Raw genomic sequence first — 15,992 nt, 5'->3', positions numbered from 1 at the left:
ATTAGCCTTAGAGGCAACCCACGTACTATTTGGAGTGATAATCCGACAAGCTTTGTTGGCGCTAAAAGGGAGCTAGCTGAACTGAAGGAGTTAACTTCAGGAGGACAACTTACCACCGATGAAATGAAAGCTTGGCCGCTCTGCCCATCGAATCCCATTTGATTGGAACCGTGCATAATTATTGTTCTTCGTCTTTCTCATCTCGCTACATTGGTCGCGTTATCTATTCAGCTGAGCTACAGCGAAAATATGTACAAAAATTTTAAGTCAAGCTTTCGGCAAGTCAGTAATACAGAATCGCTGCTACTCCGAGCACAGCTAATAAAATCAAGAAATAATTTCAATTGAACCTATCGTGCTTTTAATTTCTATTTCTAAACTAAATGGTGGCATTTGTGTTGTCTTCCCCATAAACAGTGTTATTTTCTTCTTCTTTTAATTTTTGTTTCCTACTAGAAGCTGATTAGTTGTTTTTGTATCAGTGGATGCCCGTCTGAATGGGTCGCTTCAACTTTTTCGCTACAAATCTTTTAAGCGGCTGTGTGCAGACGCTTTAATAGCCTATTTCCACAGAGATCCATCCACTTTCCACCACCCGTTGAAGGTTTGGCCGTTCCAAAAATTTCCCAGTTAGTCCGCCGTTAAAATTAGACGAAATTTGGCTGTTCAGATCAGGTGAAGTCGGATGGTGGAAGGTGGATCTGCTCTGTGGAAACCGGAGTTACTCTATTTCAAAAATGTCAATGGTTTTTCAGGGATGGACTGCTTTGGAAAAGGGCTTCACCGCAAAAACATCTGCCAACTATCGCATAAATTAGTCCGTCGAAGTCCGTTTAATTTTAACGGCGGACTAATGCCCTCTTTCCACAAAGTCCATCCGTTGGAAACGGTGGATGTGCTCTGTGGAAATCGAAGCTTCACACATGTTGAAAATTCCAACTATTTAAAACGGATGGAAAAGAGGGCAGAAGTCGTTTACCACTTTTCGTTTACTATCGAATTTAAAACATCGATAGTGTTTCTAAACCCAATTATCCGATATATCGATACTATCATGAGTGGCCAACCCAGCTCTAAGTTTGACAGCTCAACTATTAAATTAATATTACCGAATAAAAAGTGCGATTGTTTTTGATTAACGATATCGGCTCTAACCGTTTTATCCAAATGGGACGAAGTAAGTTGCTTTTCCCGACGAAAAAGGTACGAAACAAAAAACTTTAAGTGTAAAAGGTATTTAAATATTAGTTTAATTGACAGGTTGTGCAGCACGACGTGTTTATAAATCGGATTCGTAAAAGCCTTTATTATGGTGTGGGAACAGCCGATACAGACATGGAAGTCTCCCTGCCCTTGGCGGAGTACGCAGCAGATATGTTTTCGGAGCCACATCGGGGTCACTCCTTACATCGCTTAAGTTGGGTTGCTGCTGCAAAAGTACAGGCCACACCTTGCTCTCTAATTATGGCACTGATCTATTTGGACCGATTAAACATCATCGACCCGGGGTATAGCTCCCAAATCACCCCGCATGAGCTTTTCGTTGTATCACTGGTAAGTCAGCATGAACACCTGTTCATCGACTTGAGCCGAGAACCAACACATAAGCACGTGACCATGTGGACAGTGATAAGATATAAAGCACTGGTTCCTCTAGTTCTCAATGGAATGAAATGATTTTCAATCCAGCTGTCAGCCTTTTTGTCTATTCAATATTTTTTTTAGATGATTTCCACTAAGTTCTATGTCGGTCATGACGAACGGTTTTATCTGGAAGACTGGGCCAATGAAGGCAACATGACAGAAGGCAGAATCAAGGAAATGGAGCTAAATTTTCTTTCCGCTATGGTAAGCAATTCAAAAGTGTATAGCCACCTTTACAAAACATTTTCGTTGTAGGACTGGAATATATACATATCCAACGAGCACTTTTTTAATAAATTAAACAGTGTTGAACGAACTCTAGCTGAGCGACAGGGATTGCGGAGAGGCTGGTTTACTTACAGTGAGCTGGTGCAGCTGCTGCCCAGCTTTGCGTGGACGAAATTCCTGGTAAACAGTTTTTCCGTTCTAGCGCTGAGCTATGCAGCTAGTGTAATTACCTTGGCGGGAGCTTTTTTTGTAGCCAGCCAAGTTCCGGGCACTCTGTGGCATCGTCGAGTATGTAGTGCCCCAGAAGTACAATCAAGCACTTTGAATCTTGTGACATCAGAATTCGAACCACAAGTACCTCCTGTTAATCAGCGCGAAATCTCCGCTTTACCATTAAACGAAAGTTGCCGTGCGTTAAACGTAAATGAGGACCTGCAAATTCTTAAACAGCAGTTCTACGCAGAGGCAAGACTGAATAAAATAGGGCTTTCGCGCTACTTAGTCCGATCCGTACCTAATCTACCATTAATAAGCAACTATGCGAAACTCAAGTTATTCCCTTCAATGGATGACACTCAAAACTGGCTTAGCATCAAACCACAGTACAAACCCCACCAAGATCATACAAATTGTTGGATAACTCTTTTCAAGATACAATTGGAAAATCATTCGAAACATGGTCAAAATGTTTCTTTTTGATTCGATGGCCAGAACTGTCTCCAAAGTTTATATGAAATAAATTATTTTTCGCTTAAGAATTTAGAATTCAACGTTATTGTTTTCATTATCTGATAAATTGCATACCTTTTTTCTTAAGAGGGTATTATAATTACGTTACTAACTAATGAAGTAACTTATGCGTTAAAAAATACATTACCAATTTTTCAAGGGGGTTAGAAGGGTATTTGTCGGGTTAAAACTGACAAAGTTACAGCGTTTCAAGCGACTCGATCATTGCTTTTTTTGTTTTGTATGGTAAACACGCTATTTTTATTTTTTAATATGACAGTTTGAAGGAACCAGTTTTATTAATTTTGTACCTACACTATCAACTTTCCTCAATAGTCGCATAGCATAAAATGTGAATTTCAACTAGATCTACAACTTTTCTTTTGAAGTTTTTTTTATAAAGTTCTTAATATAAATAAATAAGGCGTTTATTCGAAACAGCCGTACAGACCTCAATCCACCGGCCTGTACCTCGGCGAATTTTTGTATTTTTTTTTTTATATATTGTCAAAATGTCAATAATAAAAACATAACAAATTAAAAAATTTTAAATTAAACAATTTAATAATCTTGAACAAATTCTTTAAATTAAGGCTTCTAGACAAGATTACTCCCTTAGGAGGCTAAAAATCAAACACTTTTTACGAATAAATTTTTTTTTCGTTTTCAGAGATTTGTTATTCCAAATATAAAACAAAAATACATTTTTAATTTTGATACTATCAACACAATCGAATACCTGCTTTCAAAATATCGAATAAGCCAACCATCGATATTTTCACGGCTCTATTGAACGGATGGTCCATAAGGTTTTGTCGTTCCAAAAATATCCCACTTAGTCCGCCGTTAAAATTTTAATATATGCCATAGTTAGTCGATGTTTCTGCGGAGCAGCCCTCTTTCCACGCAGTCCATCCCTTAAAAACCGTTGTGATTTTTGAAATAAGTGAAACTCGGGTTTCCACAGCACATCCACCTTTCACCTACCGATTTCAGCTGATCTTAACATCTGTAGCTCATAAAAAATATAAACAAAGATGGTTAACTTTGTTTACGTTTTGACTGTTCAGATCAGCTGATGTGGATGTGCTCTGTGGAAATCGGAGTTTCACATTTGTTGAAAATTCTAACCGTTTCCAGGGTATGGACTCTGTAGAAAGAGGGCATTAGACCGCCGGTTTCCACAGAGCAGATCCACCTTCCGATAACAGCTGATCTGAACAGCTGTGGCTCATCAAAACATAACTTAGTTTATCTTTTGAAGAGCCAGATCAGCTATTATCGAAAGGTGATTCTTTTTTTAAATTTCTAAACGTTTCCAACGGAGGGGCTGTGTGGAAAGAAAGCATAAATTCAGAATTCACAATTACAATTATAATTCCATTTTTCAATTGTTTCTTATTTTCATTGAGCGTATTCAGCAGAACTAATGGATCAGTAATTAGTGATCAAGTTTTTTCTGCTGAGCGTATTAATTAATAAATTATTGGTTGTTATGTTTGTTTTGCTTACATTCTGGTTTTTCTCATTTTTCTTATCGATATTTACACCATCGATATGGGCTAGCAGATATGTATCATGTATACGCTCCTTTTTTGCTGTTCATGATAAAAGAATTTTTGGTCATAATCAGTGATCATACGCGTCCAGCAGAATTATCATTAGAAATTTATCAGTGATCAGTGATCATGTTGTTCTGCTGAATACACCGATTATTTGCGTTTTAGTAGTGAATGATCAAATTTTCATGTGCGTCAAATTTTCGTTGAGTTAGCGGAGACTTAATCAAAAAAACAAATGCAGATCTGTTAGAAAGGAAAGGTTTTAAGCAAGTTTGAGGCCAGCAAACACTTAATATTGGCATGCACTCTCCACTTATAGCCTGATTCCATTGGCGCATTAAAACGCATTTAGCCTAATGCGCATTTATTTACACAGGAAATCCCATAAGGCTAAATGCCGCATTTAAAATAAATGCGATTTTTAAATGCGATTAAAAACCATTCGCCCCGAACATTTTTAGAAAAAATACCGGAAAATACCGATGTTGAACGATATTTTGTTCGTGCCACCACTAAAACAGCTGTTTTCTATATGCAAGGTTGGCGCAATTTTTGATGTCTTTTGAATATAAAATCTATTTTGTATAAAAATGACTGAAAGCTAGAGCGCACGCTGCACATTCTGCTAGCAGTACCACAATGCATTACTGCCGGATCTCTGGCATAAAATAACTCCCACATAGACGGGGATCCTAGCCCTTTTTGGAAACTGTGGTAGTCTCCATTGCAACCCGTCGTAACAACGTAATCAGCTTCTCTTCCTTATCGTCCAAGTTGGCAAATGCCTCGGTCGCATTATAGATGTCCTGCTGAGCATTACAGAGTTTAGTAAACTCACTCATGTTCATTAATTTTGATTAATTTCTTTTGGATTTGCCAAAATTGAAAATTAAACAAACCCAGATCAGCTGTTCGTGGCACTCACATGTCGGAGTAGCATTAGCTAAATGCTAATGCGCCAATGGAATCAGGCACATTTAAAAAGTCCACTAATGCGGCAATGGAATCAGGCTATTAGAGAGCTTGTTCTAGAATTCACGCTAGTACAGCTCAAATGCATACGTTTTGAGAAAATCGCTTATCAAGGGAAAGATTTTAAATGGATATAAAAAGGCCGCGCACTCCATAATTTAACCAGTAAGTCGAGGCACACACCAAAATTAATCCACCAATTATATACCAACTCGACGCTTACTTTGAAATTAAAATTCCGACGACGCTAGCCTTTCTGCGCCTTTCACAGAGCGTTGTTCAAGTTGCGTGCTTTTGCAGCTTAAAGGACATTTGGAGGAAATTTCATAAAAATTGTATGCACACGTATTGAGGAAATTGCATAACAGTAGGGGACACCTCTGACAAGCCTATACCAAAATATCCGCAAAAAAATACAATTAGCAATATCGTCGTTCACAGAGCCTGTTCCAAGGGCGGAGGGTTAATTTAAAAGTTTTTCAGGAATATTGCATAAAAACATTATGCAGCGTTTTCAGAAAGGCGTATGCCTCCGTGGCGCGTCCGTGTCTTTCTGGCACCGCCTACACACCGCACCCTTCTCTGCCCTTGGCCTTGGCACACGGTGGTTCTGTATTTTTTGCTTGTGGGAGTTGTTCTCTAGTTTGAACCTTACATACCTTGCTCGTCCAGCTCCTCGAACTCATCTGCCAGCGCCATCAGGGTGTCCAGGTGCCGACACTCATACGGCCGGATAAACATTCGGAGGGCGGAGTGCTGTTCTCCTTGATCCTGTTCAGGACTTCCTTGGCAGACATACCCAGGGGCCGCATCAACGTCCACCATGTAGTCCTTAAACTTTTCCCCATATGTCTGCCTACGCTGCCTGACCCGGTCCGCTAGCTTCTCCATGAAAGAAATAGCCTTGGGAGCTGTATATAAAAACTCCTCAGTTGTCCCACTGCCGGTTGTTGGCTATGAACAACTTTAGGGCTCTGCCTTGCAGAAGCTCCGGCATTGCTCGTGGGATCTAGTTTATTTCCAGAACAGGAACTCCAACGGCTTATAGTTGCCGTCATACCAAATGTTCCACTCTTGGCTACTTTGGCGTTGTCCTGTGGATTTGGTCGTACGCTTTTTCCCTTCTCTCGACTACCTTTTCGCTGCCTTCCGTTGCTTGCCATGCTTTGCATATCCAGGCTTAATATCAATCCTTCGGCGCTTGCGGTGGTTATTTTGAATTTTGGGACCGGCAGCTTCTGATATTTTTTCTCCAGACCTGACACCAACTCCGCCATGTCCGGTTGTTCTGCTCTACGGTAAACAGCGTCTGCCAAGGTCTTCCTCATCGCCTCTACTAAGCCCTCGAGTTCTATTCCAAGAACCTTGCTCACCTCATCGAAATCGTCCTTCCTGAGATTATAAATCCAGAACTTTCCCATCTTAAATCTTTTGTTTTCTTGGTCAGGGCAATCACTCATGGGCTCCAGATGTAACGACCTGATTTCTTATATATCTCGCACGCTACGTAAACGTGCGGCTAGCTCAGAGAGGTTGTGGCATCGTTTCACCAAATTTAAATTGGGTGATTGCCTTTGACCAAAGATAACGCAAGGGTTGTGTTGGGATCGTAAAGGTTTTATTCGTCTCCTTAAATACAGCCTCGCGGCTCTGCCGCTACTGCTGCTCCTCGTCGTTGTCTTCTGCGGCGTCGCACCTCGTCGCTGCCTTCTAACTGACTCGTGACGGCTCCACCGAGACTCTATGCGAACCTCACTGTCGGGACCGGCAAGGTGTTTCGCCTAGCAGGCAGAACCAGGTTCTGCCTCTTCCCCCACCCACCTTTATCGCAGGCTCCTTAAGATCGGTTTGGATTGTGTCGGCAAGGTGTTTCGCCTAGCAGGTAGAACAAGGTTCTCCCTCTTCGCCTAGCTACCTTTGTCGCAGACTACACGCAAGGACTCCCTGAGCTCGATTTAATCACGGCCTAGCGCTCGTTGGAACTCATCGTTGTAGTCTCAGACTTTGCGATCTTGATCCTGGCACTCGGCACGTGATTAACTTGCTTCTGTTCTCGCGTACACGCACTCGCTTTGATTCTCGCACTATTACTTCGGGTTAAGCCGCGCATGCGCCGCTCTTTTATAGCCTGTAATGGCCCCTTTATTCCTCTCCTCCAGCTCGCGTTATGGTGTGTAATCGCTCTCGTGTTCCCGAACTAAAGTTGCCATCTTTTTCTGGAGGATATACTGAGTACGCAGATTTCTACACGATGTTCTACACAATCATTGATAAGGACCCTGAGTCAACCAACATCGAAAAGCTGCAGCACTTACGTTCCTGTTTACTTAGCCCAACGCTGGATGCCATAAAGTCGTTAGATATAACGTCAGCCAACTATTAAGTGGCTTTAAATCTGCTTAATAAACGGTATTCTATTAAAGTCTAGTTTTTTAGTCTTACATCAAGGAGATACTTGGTCTCAAAAGGGTCGATTCTTCGGCGGCAAATAAACTTCGGGAGTTTTCAGATAAAATCAACTCACACATGCGCGCTTTGGATTCGTTGGGATCATCTCATGAGATTGCTGATGCCTTCATCATGTACATGCTGTCGCAACATCTGTGGGCAAAATTCCCTTTGGCGAAGGAATTCTATGAGTTTTTGGAGAACCGGTGCCGTGAACTGGAGAACCTTCAAGATGCCATGGGGAGTTATACTTTAAATGGTCAGGTGGGATCAAATAGTAGAGGTAGATCTATTAATAGCAGGAGATCGTTTGTTGCCTACAAGAGTAACAATCTACCATGTGCATTTTGCAATCCGTCTGACCATCCCATTCATCTATGTCCTACGTTTGAACATTTATCTCCCCCCTTCCGGCATGCTGAGATCAAGAAGCTGTCTCTATGCTTCAATTGCTAAAAACGTGGGCACCATACTGAAGCTTGTACAAGCGGAAATTGCCACGTTTGTGGAAATAAGCACCACACATTATTGCAGTTTTATACAAACTCTTTGCAGCTAGAAATTGAAACTGATTCTGCAATTATTTCTGAATTTAACGCATCCAGTTCTCAGCCACCTACCTCTCTAGTCGTTTAAGGTCGAGCTTTTGATATTACGCTTTTGGCCACTGCTGTTGTACTCGTAAAAAGCCGTTACGGTTTATTCATTACATGCAGGGAATTGCTTGATTCAGGCACCCAGTTGCATCTTCTAACGTCTCGTTTTGCTCAGCAGTTACAGCTAAAAAGGACTCCCTCAGAATCTCTGGTTTCGGGACTCGGTGAGACAAAGGTTCTAACTGAAGATACATCGTCGATATTTGGTTAAAATCACACGCATCTGACTATTTGGCGTTATTATCTGCACTCATCACGCCTACTATCACTGATAATCAGCCGAGCATAGCCCTGAACATAGAGCATTGGAATATTCCGGCAAATTTCCAACCAGCGGATCCCTTCTTCACAAGCCTCAACGAATAGACTTACTAATTGGAGCTAGCACGTTTTATGATTTATTATGTGTTGGGCAGATTAAGCTGATCTTTTGGCTTAATTCAGTCATTATCTTCATAAGTCATTAAAGTTATTATCTTCCAATTTCTCGCCAAAATTTTAGACATTTTTATTTGAAGTCGGACTATGATTGACTTATTTAGTTTTAAAGGTGAAATTAAAAATTAAGTTATTCAATTTTACATATTCTTCAGTTAGTTCTTGTATAAATCTTCTGACCAAGATATCGTATTTGTTCGAAATATCATTTAGCATTAATTAATTAATTTTTGCTTGTTATGTTTGTATTTTATTTTTGATTATCGATATTTACGCCATAGATATAGACTAGCAGATATGTATCATATATCAAGAAAAGGTAGCGTACTATTTTTACGCTCGTGAATTTTTGCAACATGATAAGTGATCATACGCGTTTGTAGCTCATCAGAACATAAACAAAGATGGTTGACCTGTTGACTTTGTTAACGTGTTGACGAGCCACAGTTGTTCAGATCAGCTGAAATCGGAAGGTGGATGTGCTCAGTGGAAATCGGAGTTTCACAAATGTGGATAGAGGGCATTAGCGACTTAAACAGAATTGTGGAATTTTGAACAAGGAAACGTTTTTGATTTTTAAATATTTTCAAAATTCCGAGGCCAACTTTAAAAATATTAATATGTAAACATATTAAGAAAAGAATAACGAACCGTTTAAACTACTAAACTACGACCAATATTACATCTTAGAAGTATGGGACAAATTTGAAAATTGTTTTGAAATATTTCTTCTTAACCCTTTCGGGTCCAACTTTTTTCCTGTAGCCTGAAATTTTTTGTTTTTGCTTTTATGATAATTTAAGAAAATGTTGGGCAAAATTTGAAGTTGCAACGCCCATCGGTTATGGCGCTACCATATGTTGCTACCATATGTTGCCTTTGGGAACGATTGGCCGTGGCTGCATATAAAACACATGTTTTTTTTTAATCAAAACATCGAGTATTCTTTGGAACTAGCGGTCGGAAGATTGCATATGTTCACAAATGAACAATATTTCGGTGCCAAATACAAATAAATCGCTAGCTGTAATTAACTAGTGCAAGATATTGAGGTATTCATTGAGGTATTCACTGTTAAGCGAATGTCTAAAATACGGTGGGTTTTTTTTCATGAAACTTGGCCCACACTTACTTCAGTAAGGCCCCCTTTATTATGGTATACCCGGTATAAATGCACAAATTCTAAAAATTCTGCAATTGGCAATTTAAGTTTTGCTTACTTTTGTTGTATGGAGCGGATCTGTCTGTTGGTCACTGTAAAGCGAATTTATAAAAAAAAGGGGTTTTATTAAGAAAGCAAGAAATGTTGTATGGTTAGTGGTCGCATCCTGGTATTGTGGTCAAAGTACACGTCTCTAAGGCAGGACGGCGCGGGTTCAAATCTAGCTCCAGACCTGTTTTAATACCTTTTTTTATTAATTTTTTTTAGTTAATTTAACCTTGGGACTTTTTTTATAATATTTTTTGTTAGATTTATTTGTATGTATTTGATGATAGGCTAAGTAAAGTGTAAAAAACATAATAAAAAATGCTTGCAATGTAAAAGTAAAAATTGTATTAAACTTTAAAGACTTAAGGTGAAAGCATTATTTACTATAAAGTCAGTTCGACAAAAACACGACCAACTAATTGTTTTATTCCTTTTTTTTCTTTAATAATTTAATATATATTATTATACATAATTCAAAATTCCCTCTAAAAAAAGTTAAGACAGAATAATACAGAATAAATATTGCATTCAGGCAGGTGCGCCACTAATCACTTGCAATCTAAGTTCAAAACACACCTCTTTGTTTTGTTCTTTTCTCGTTGTCAACATAATTTGTAAATCAAATTGACAAGAATTGAAATCCAGAAGGCATTTACGTTTGAACAAAAATTCAAGGCCAACTTCAAGGATTTTAAGTACAGAACTCAGTGGAACGTGTATGTGTAAAGAGAAAATATGTTCGTTTAGAGTTTGTTTTGTTTTCGGCTAAATAAACAAGCAGCTGCATAGAGACATTTTCTTGCTCCGCGTTACTCATTTTATAGCCTGATTCCATTGGTACATTAAAACTCATTTAGCCTAATGCGCATTTATTTACACAGGGAATCCCAAAAGGCTAAATGCCGCATTTAAAATAAATGCGATTTTTAAATGCGATAAAAAAAAAACCATTCGCCCCGAACATTTTTAGACAAAATACCGGAAAATACCGATGTTGAACGATATTTTGTTCGAGCCACCACTATAACAGCTGTTTTCTATATGCAAGGTTGGCGCAATTTTTGATATCTTTTGAATATAAAATCTATTTTGTATAAAAATGACTGAAAACTAAAGCGCACGCTGCAAATTCTGCTCGCAGTACCACAATGCATTACTGCTGGATCTCTGTCTGGAAATAACTCCCACATGTACGGGGATCCTAGCCCTTTTTGGAAACTGTGGTGGTCTTCATTGCAAACCCGTCATAACAACGCAATCAGCTTCTCTTCCTTGTCGTCCAAGTTGGCAAATGCCTCGGTCGCATTATAGATGTCCTGCTGAGCATTACAGAGTTTAGTAAACTCACTCATGTTCATTAATTTTGATTAATTTCTTTTGGATTTGCCAAAATACAAAAGTAAACAAACCCAGATCAGCTGCTCGTGCCACTCACATGTCGGAGAAGCATTAGCTAAATGCTAATGCGCCAATGGAATCAGGCACATTTAAAAAGTCCACTAATGCGGCAATGGAATCAGGTTATAAAACGCATTTAGCCTAATGCGCAATTATTTACACAGGGAATCCCATAAGGCTAAATGCCGCATTTATAATAAATACGTTTATTAAATGCGATTAAAAACCATTCACCCCGAACGTTTTTTAGGAAAAATACCGGAAAATACCGATGTTGAACGATATTTTGTTCGTGGCACCACTACAAGAGCCGTTTTCTATATGCAAGGTTGGCGCAATTCTTCATGTCTTTTGAATATAAAATCTGTTTTGTATTAAAATGACTGAAACCTAGAGCGCACGCTGCAAATTCTGCTCGCAGTACCACAATGCGTTACTGCTCGATCTCTGGCATAAAATAACTCCCACATATAAGGGGATACTTGCCCTATTTTAGAAACTGTGGTGGTCTCCATTGCAAAACCGTCATAACAACGCAATCAGCTTCGTTATTTTTTTCCATAACATGTTTGCGTTCTAATTTTTTCAAAATGGCATCGGGAAAATATTTAAAAATTTAAAACGATTCCGTGTAACAAATTCCACCACTCCGCTTTTGTCGCTTACCGATGGCTTATACGTTATATAATATATCCCTGAGCTCGATTTAATCACGGCCTAGCGCTCGTTGGAACTCATCGTTGTAGTCTCAGACTTTGCGATCTTGATCCTGGCACTCGGCACGTGATTAACTTGCTTCTGTTCTCGCGTACACGCACTCGCTTTGATTCTCGCACTATTACTTCGGGTTAAGCCGCGCATGCGCCGCTCTTTTATAGCCTGTAATGGCCCCTTTATTCCTCTCCTCCAGCTCGCGTTATGGTGTGTAATCGCTCTCGTGTTCCCGAACTAAAGTTGCCATCTTTTTCTGGAGGATATACTGAGTACGCAGATTTCTACACGATGTTCTACACAATCATTGATAAGGACCCTGAGTCAACCAACATCGAAAAGCTGCAGCACTTACGTTCCTGTTTACTTAGCCCAACGCTGGATGCCATAAAGTCGTTAGATATAACGTCAGCCAACTATTAAGTGGCTTTAAATCTGCTTAATAAACGGTATTCTATTAAAGTCTAGTTTTTCAGTCTTACATCAAGGAGATACTTGGTCTCAAAAGGGTCGATTCTTCGGCGGCAAATAAACTTCGGGAGTTTTCGGATAAAATCAACTCACACATGCGCGCTTTGGATTCGTTGGGATCATCTCATGAGATTGCTGATGCCTTCATCATGTACATGCTGTCGCAACATCTGTGGACAAAATTCCCTTTGGCGAAGGAATTCTATGAGTTTTGGAGAACCGGTGCCGTGAACTGGAGAACCTTCAAGATGCCATGGGGAGTTATACTTTAAATGGTCAGGTGGGATCAAATAGTAGAGGTAGATCTATTAATAGCAGGAGATCGTTTGTTGCCTACAAGAGTAACAATCTACCATGTGCATTTTGCAATCCGTCTGACCATCCCATTCATCTATGTCCTACGTTTGAACATTTATCTCCCCCCTTCCGGCATGCTGAGATCAAGAAGCTGTCTCTATGCTTCAATTGCTAAAAACGTGGGCACCATACTCAAGCTTGTACAAGCGGAAATTGCCACGTTTGTGGAAATAAGCACCACACATTATTGCAGTTTTATACAAACTCTTTGCAGCTAGAAATTGAAACTGATTCTGCAATTATTTCTGAATTTAACGCATCCAGTTCTCAGCCACCTACCTCTCTAGTCGTTTAAGGTCGAGCTTCTGATATTACGCTTTTGGCCACTGCTGTTGTACTCGTAAAAAGCCGTTACGGTTTATTCATTACATGCAGGGAATTGCTTGATTCAGGCACCCAGTTGCATCTTCTAACGTCTCGTTTTGCTCAGCAGTTACAGCTAAAAAGGACTCCCTCAGAATCTCTGGTTTCGGGACTCGGTGAGACAAAGGTTCTAACTCAAGATACATCGTCGATATTTGGTTAAAATCACACGCATCTGACTATTTGGCGTTATTATCTGCACTCATCACGCCTACTATCACTGATAATCAGCCGAGCATAGCCCTGAACATAAAGCATTGGAATATTCCGGCAAATGTCCAACCAGCGGATCCCTTCTTCACAAGCCTCAACGAATAGACTTACTAATTGGAGCTAGCACGTTTTATGATTTATTATGTGTTGGGCAGATTAAGCTGATCTTTTGGCTTAATTCAGTCATTATCTTCATAAGTCATTAAAGTTATTATCTTCCAATTTCTCGCCAAAATTTTAGACATTTTTATTTGAAGTCGGACTATGATTGACTTATTTAGTTTTAAAGGTGAAATTAAAAATTAAGTTATTTAATTTTACATATTCTTCAGTTAGTTCTTGTATAAATCTTCTGACCAAGATATCGTATTTGTTCGAAATATCATTTTGCATTAATTAATTAATTTTTGCTTGTTATGTTTGTATTTTATTTTTGATTATCGATATTTACGCCATAGATATAGACTAGCAGATATGTATCATATATCAAGAAAAGGTAGCGTACTATTTTTACGCTCGTGAATTTTTGCAACATGATAAGTGATCATACGCGTTTGTAGCCCATCAGAACATAAACAAAGATGGTTGACCTGTTGACTTTGTTAACGTGTTGACGAGCCACAGTTGTTCAGATCAGCTGAAATCGGAAGGTGGATGTGCTCAGTGGAAATCGGAGTTTCACAAATGTGGATAGAGGGCATTAGCGACTTAAACAGAATTGTGGAATTTTGAACAAGGAAACGTTTTGATTTTTAAATATTTTCAAAATTCCGAGGCCAACTTTAAAAATATTAATATGTAAACATATAAAGAAAAGAATAACGAACCGTTTAAACTACTAAACTACGACCAATATTACATCTTAGAAGTATGGGACAAATTTGAAAATTGTTTTGAAATATTTCTTCTTAACCCTTTCGGGTCCAACTTTTTTCCTGTAGCCTGAAATTTTTTGTTTTTGCTTTTATGATAATTTAAGAAAATGTTGGGCAAAATTTGAAGTTGCAACGCCCATCGGTTATGGCGCTACCATATGTTGCCTTTGGGAACGATTGGCCGTGGCTGTATAGTAAAACACATGTTTTTTTTTAATCAAAACATCGAGTATTCTTTGGAACTAGCGGTCGGAAGATAGCATATGTTCACAAATGAACAATATTTCGGTGCCAAATACAAATAAATCGCTAGCTGTAATTAACTAGTGCAAGATATTGAGGTATTCATTGAGGTATTCACTGTTAAGCGAATGTCTAAAATACGGTGGGTTTTTTTTCATGAAACTTGGCCCACACTTACTTCAGTAAGGCCCCCTTTATTATGGTATACCCGGTATAAATGCACAAATTCTAAAAATTCTGCAATTGGCAATTTAAGTTTTGCTTACTTTTGTTGTATGGAGCGGATCTGTCTGTTGGTCACTGTAAAGCGAATTTATAAAAAAAAGGGGTTTTATTAAGAAAGCAAGAAATGTTGTATGGTTAGTGGTCGCATCCTGGTATTGTGGTCAAAGTACACGTCTCTAAGGCAGGACGGCGCGGGTTCAAATCTAGCTCCAGACCTGTTTTAATACCTTTTTTATTAATTTTTTTTAGTTAATTTAACCTTGGGACTTTTTTTATAATATTTTTGTTAGATTTATTTGTATGTATTTGATGATAGGCTAAGTAAAGTGTAAAAAACATAATAAAAAATGCTTGCAATGTAAAAGTAAAAATTGTATTAAACTTTAAAGACTTAAGGTGAAAGCATTATTTACTATAAAGTCAGTTCGACAAAAACACGACCAACTAATTGTTTTATTCCTTTTTTTTCTTTAATAATTTAATATATATTATTATACATAATTCAAAATTCCCTCTAAAAAAAGTTAAGAAAGAATAATACAGAATAAATATTGCATTCAGGCAGGTGCGCCACTAATCACTTGCAATCTAAGTTCAAAACACACCTCTTTGTTTTGTTCTTTTCCTCGTTGTCAACATAATTTGTAAATCAAATTGACAAGAATTGAAATCCAGAAGGCATTTACGTTTGAACAAAAATTCAAGGCCAACTTCAAGGATTTAAGTACAGAACTCAGTGGAACGTGTATGTGTAAAGAGAAAATATGTACGTTTAGAGTTTGTTTTGTTTTCGGCTAAATAAACAAAAAGCTGCATAGAGACATTTTCTTGCTTGTGGTGGTCTTCATTGCAAACCCGTCATAACAACGCAATCAGCTTCTCTTCCTTGTCGTCCAAGTTGGCAAATGCCTCGGTCGCATTATAGATGTCCTGCTGAGCATTACAGAGTTTAGTAAACTCACTCATGTTCATTAATTTTGATTAATTTCTTTGGATTTGCCAAAATACAAAAGTAAACAAACCCAGATCAGCTGCTCGTGCCACTCACATGTCGGAGTAGCATTAGCTAAATGCTAATGCGCCAATGGAATCAGGCACATTTAAAAAATCCACTAATGCGGCAATGGAATCAGGTTATAAAACGCATTTAGCCTAATGCGCAATTATTTACACAGGGAATCCCATAAGGCTAAATGCCGCATTTAAAATAAATGCAATTTTTAAATGCGATTAAAAACCATTCGCCCCG

General features: G+C 38.7%; 1 protein-coding gene across 1 annotated transcript; it reads left to right on the top strand.

Annotated features, from left to right (window-relative positions):
• Window positions 1–1,045: 1,045 nt before the first annotated feature.
• Window positions 1,046–2,642, top strand: LOC128253231 (protein CNPPD1). The gene is made up of 4 exons (XM_052981492.1): window positions 1,046–1,203; window positions 1,261–1,554; window positions 1,726–1,848; window positions 1,900–2,642. The coding sequence occupies exons 1-4, from the start codon at window positions 1,168–1,170 to the stop codon at window positions 2,569–2,571; spliced, it is 1,125 nt and encodes a 374-aa protein (XP_052837452.1). The 5' UTR covers window positions 1,046–1,167; the 3' UTR covers window positions 2,572–2,642.
• The last annotated feature ends 13,350 nt before the right edge of the window (window positions 2,643–15,992 follow it).

The sequence above is a fragment of the Drosophila gunungcola genome (genome assembly GCF_025200985.1).
Source record: "Drosophila gunungcola strain Sukarami chromosome 2L unlocalized genomic scaffold, Dgunungcola_SK_2 000007F, whole genome shotgun sequence".
NCBI lineage: Eukaryota > Metazoa > Arthropoda > Insecta > Diptera > Drosophilidae > Drosophila > Drosophila gunungcola.
Note: the sequence above shows the minus strand (reverse complement) of the source record. Positions and strands in the feature narration are given on the sequence as shown.

Excerpts from the sequence above, each read along its gene's own strand:
- LOC128253231 (XM_052981492.1), top strand. The coding sequence starts at position 1,168 with ATGGGACGAAGTAAGTTGCTTTTCCCGACGAAAAAG. Across the intron at positions 1,204-1,260 it reads TGCTTTTCCCGACGAAAAAG|GTTGTGCAGCACGACGTGTT; the intron begins GTACGAAACAAA and ends TTTAATTGACAG. Across the intron at positions 1,555-1,725 it reads AGCTTTTCGTTGTATCACTG|ATGATTTCCACTAAGTTCTA; the intron begins GTAAGTCAGCAT and ends TATTTTTTTTAG.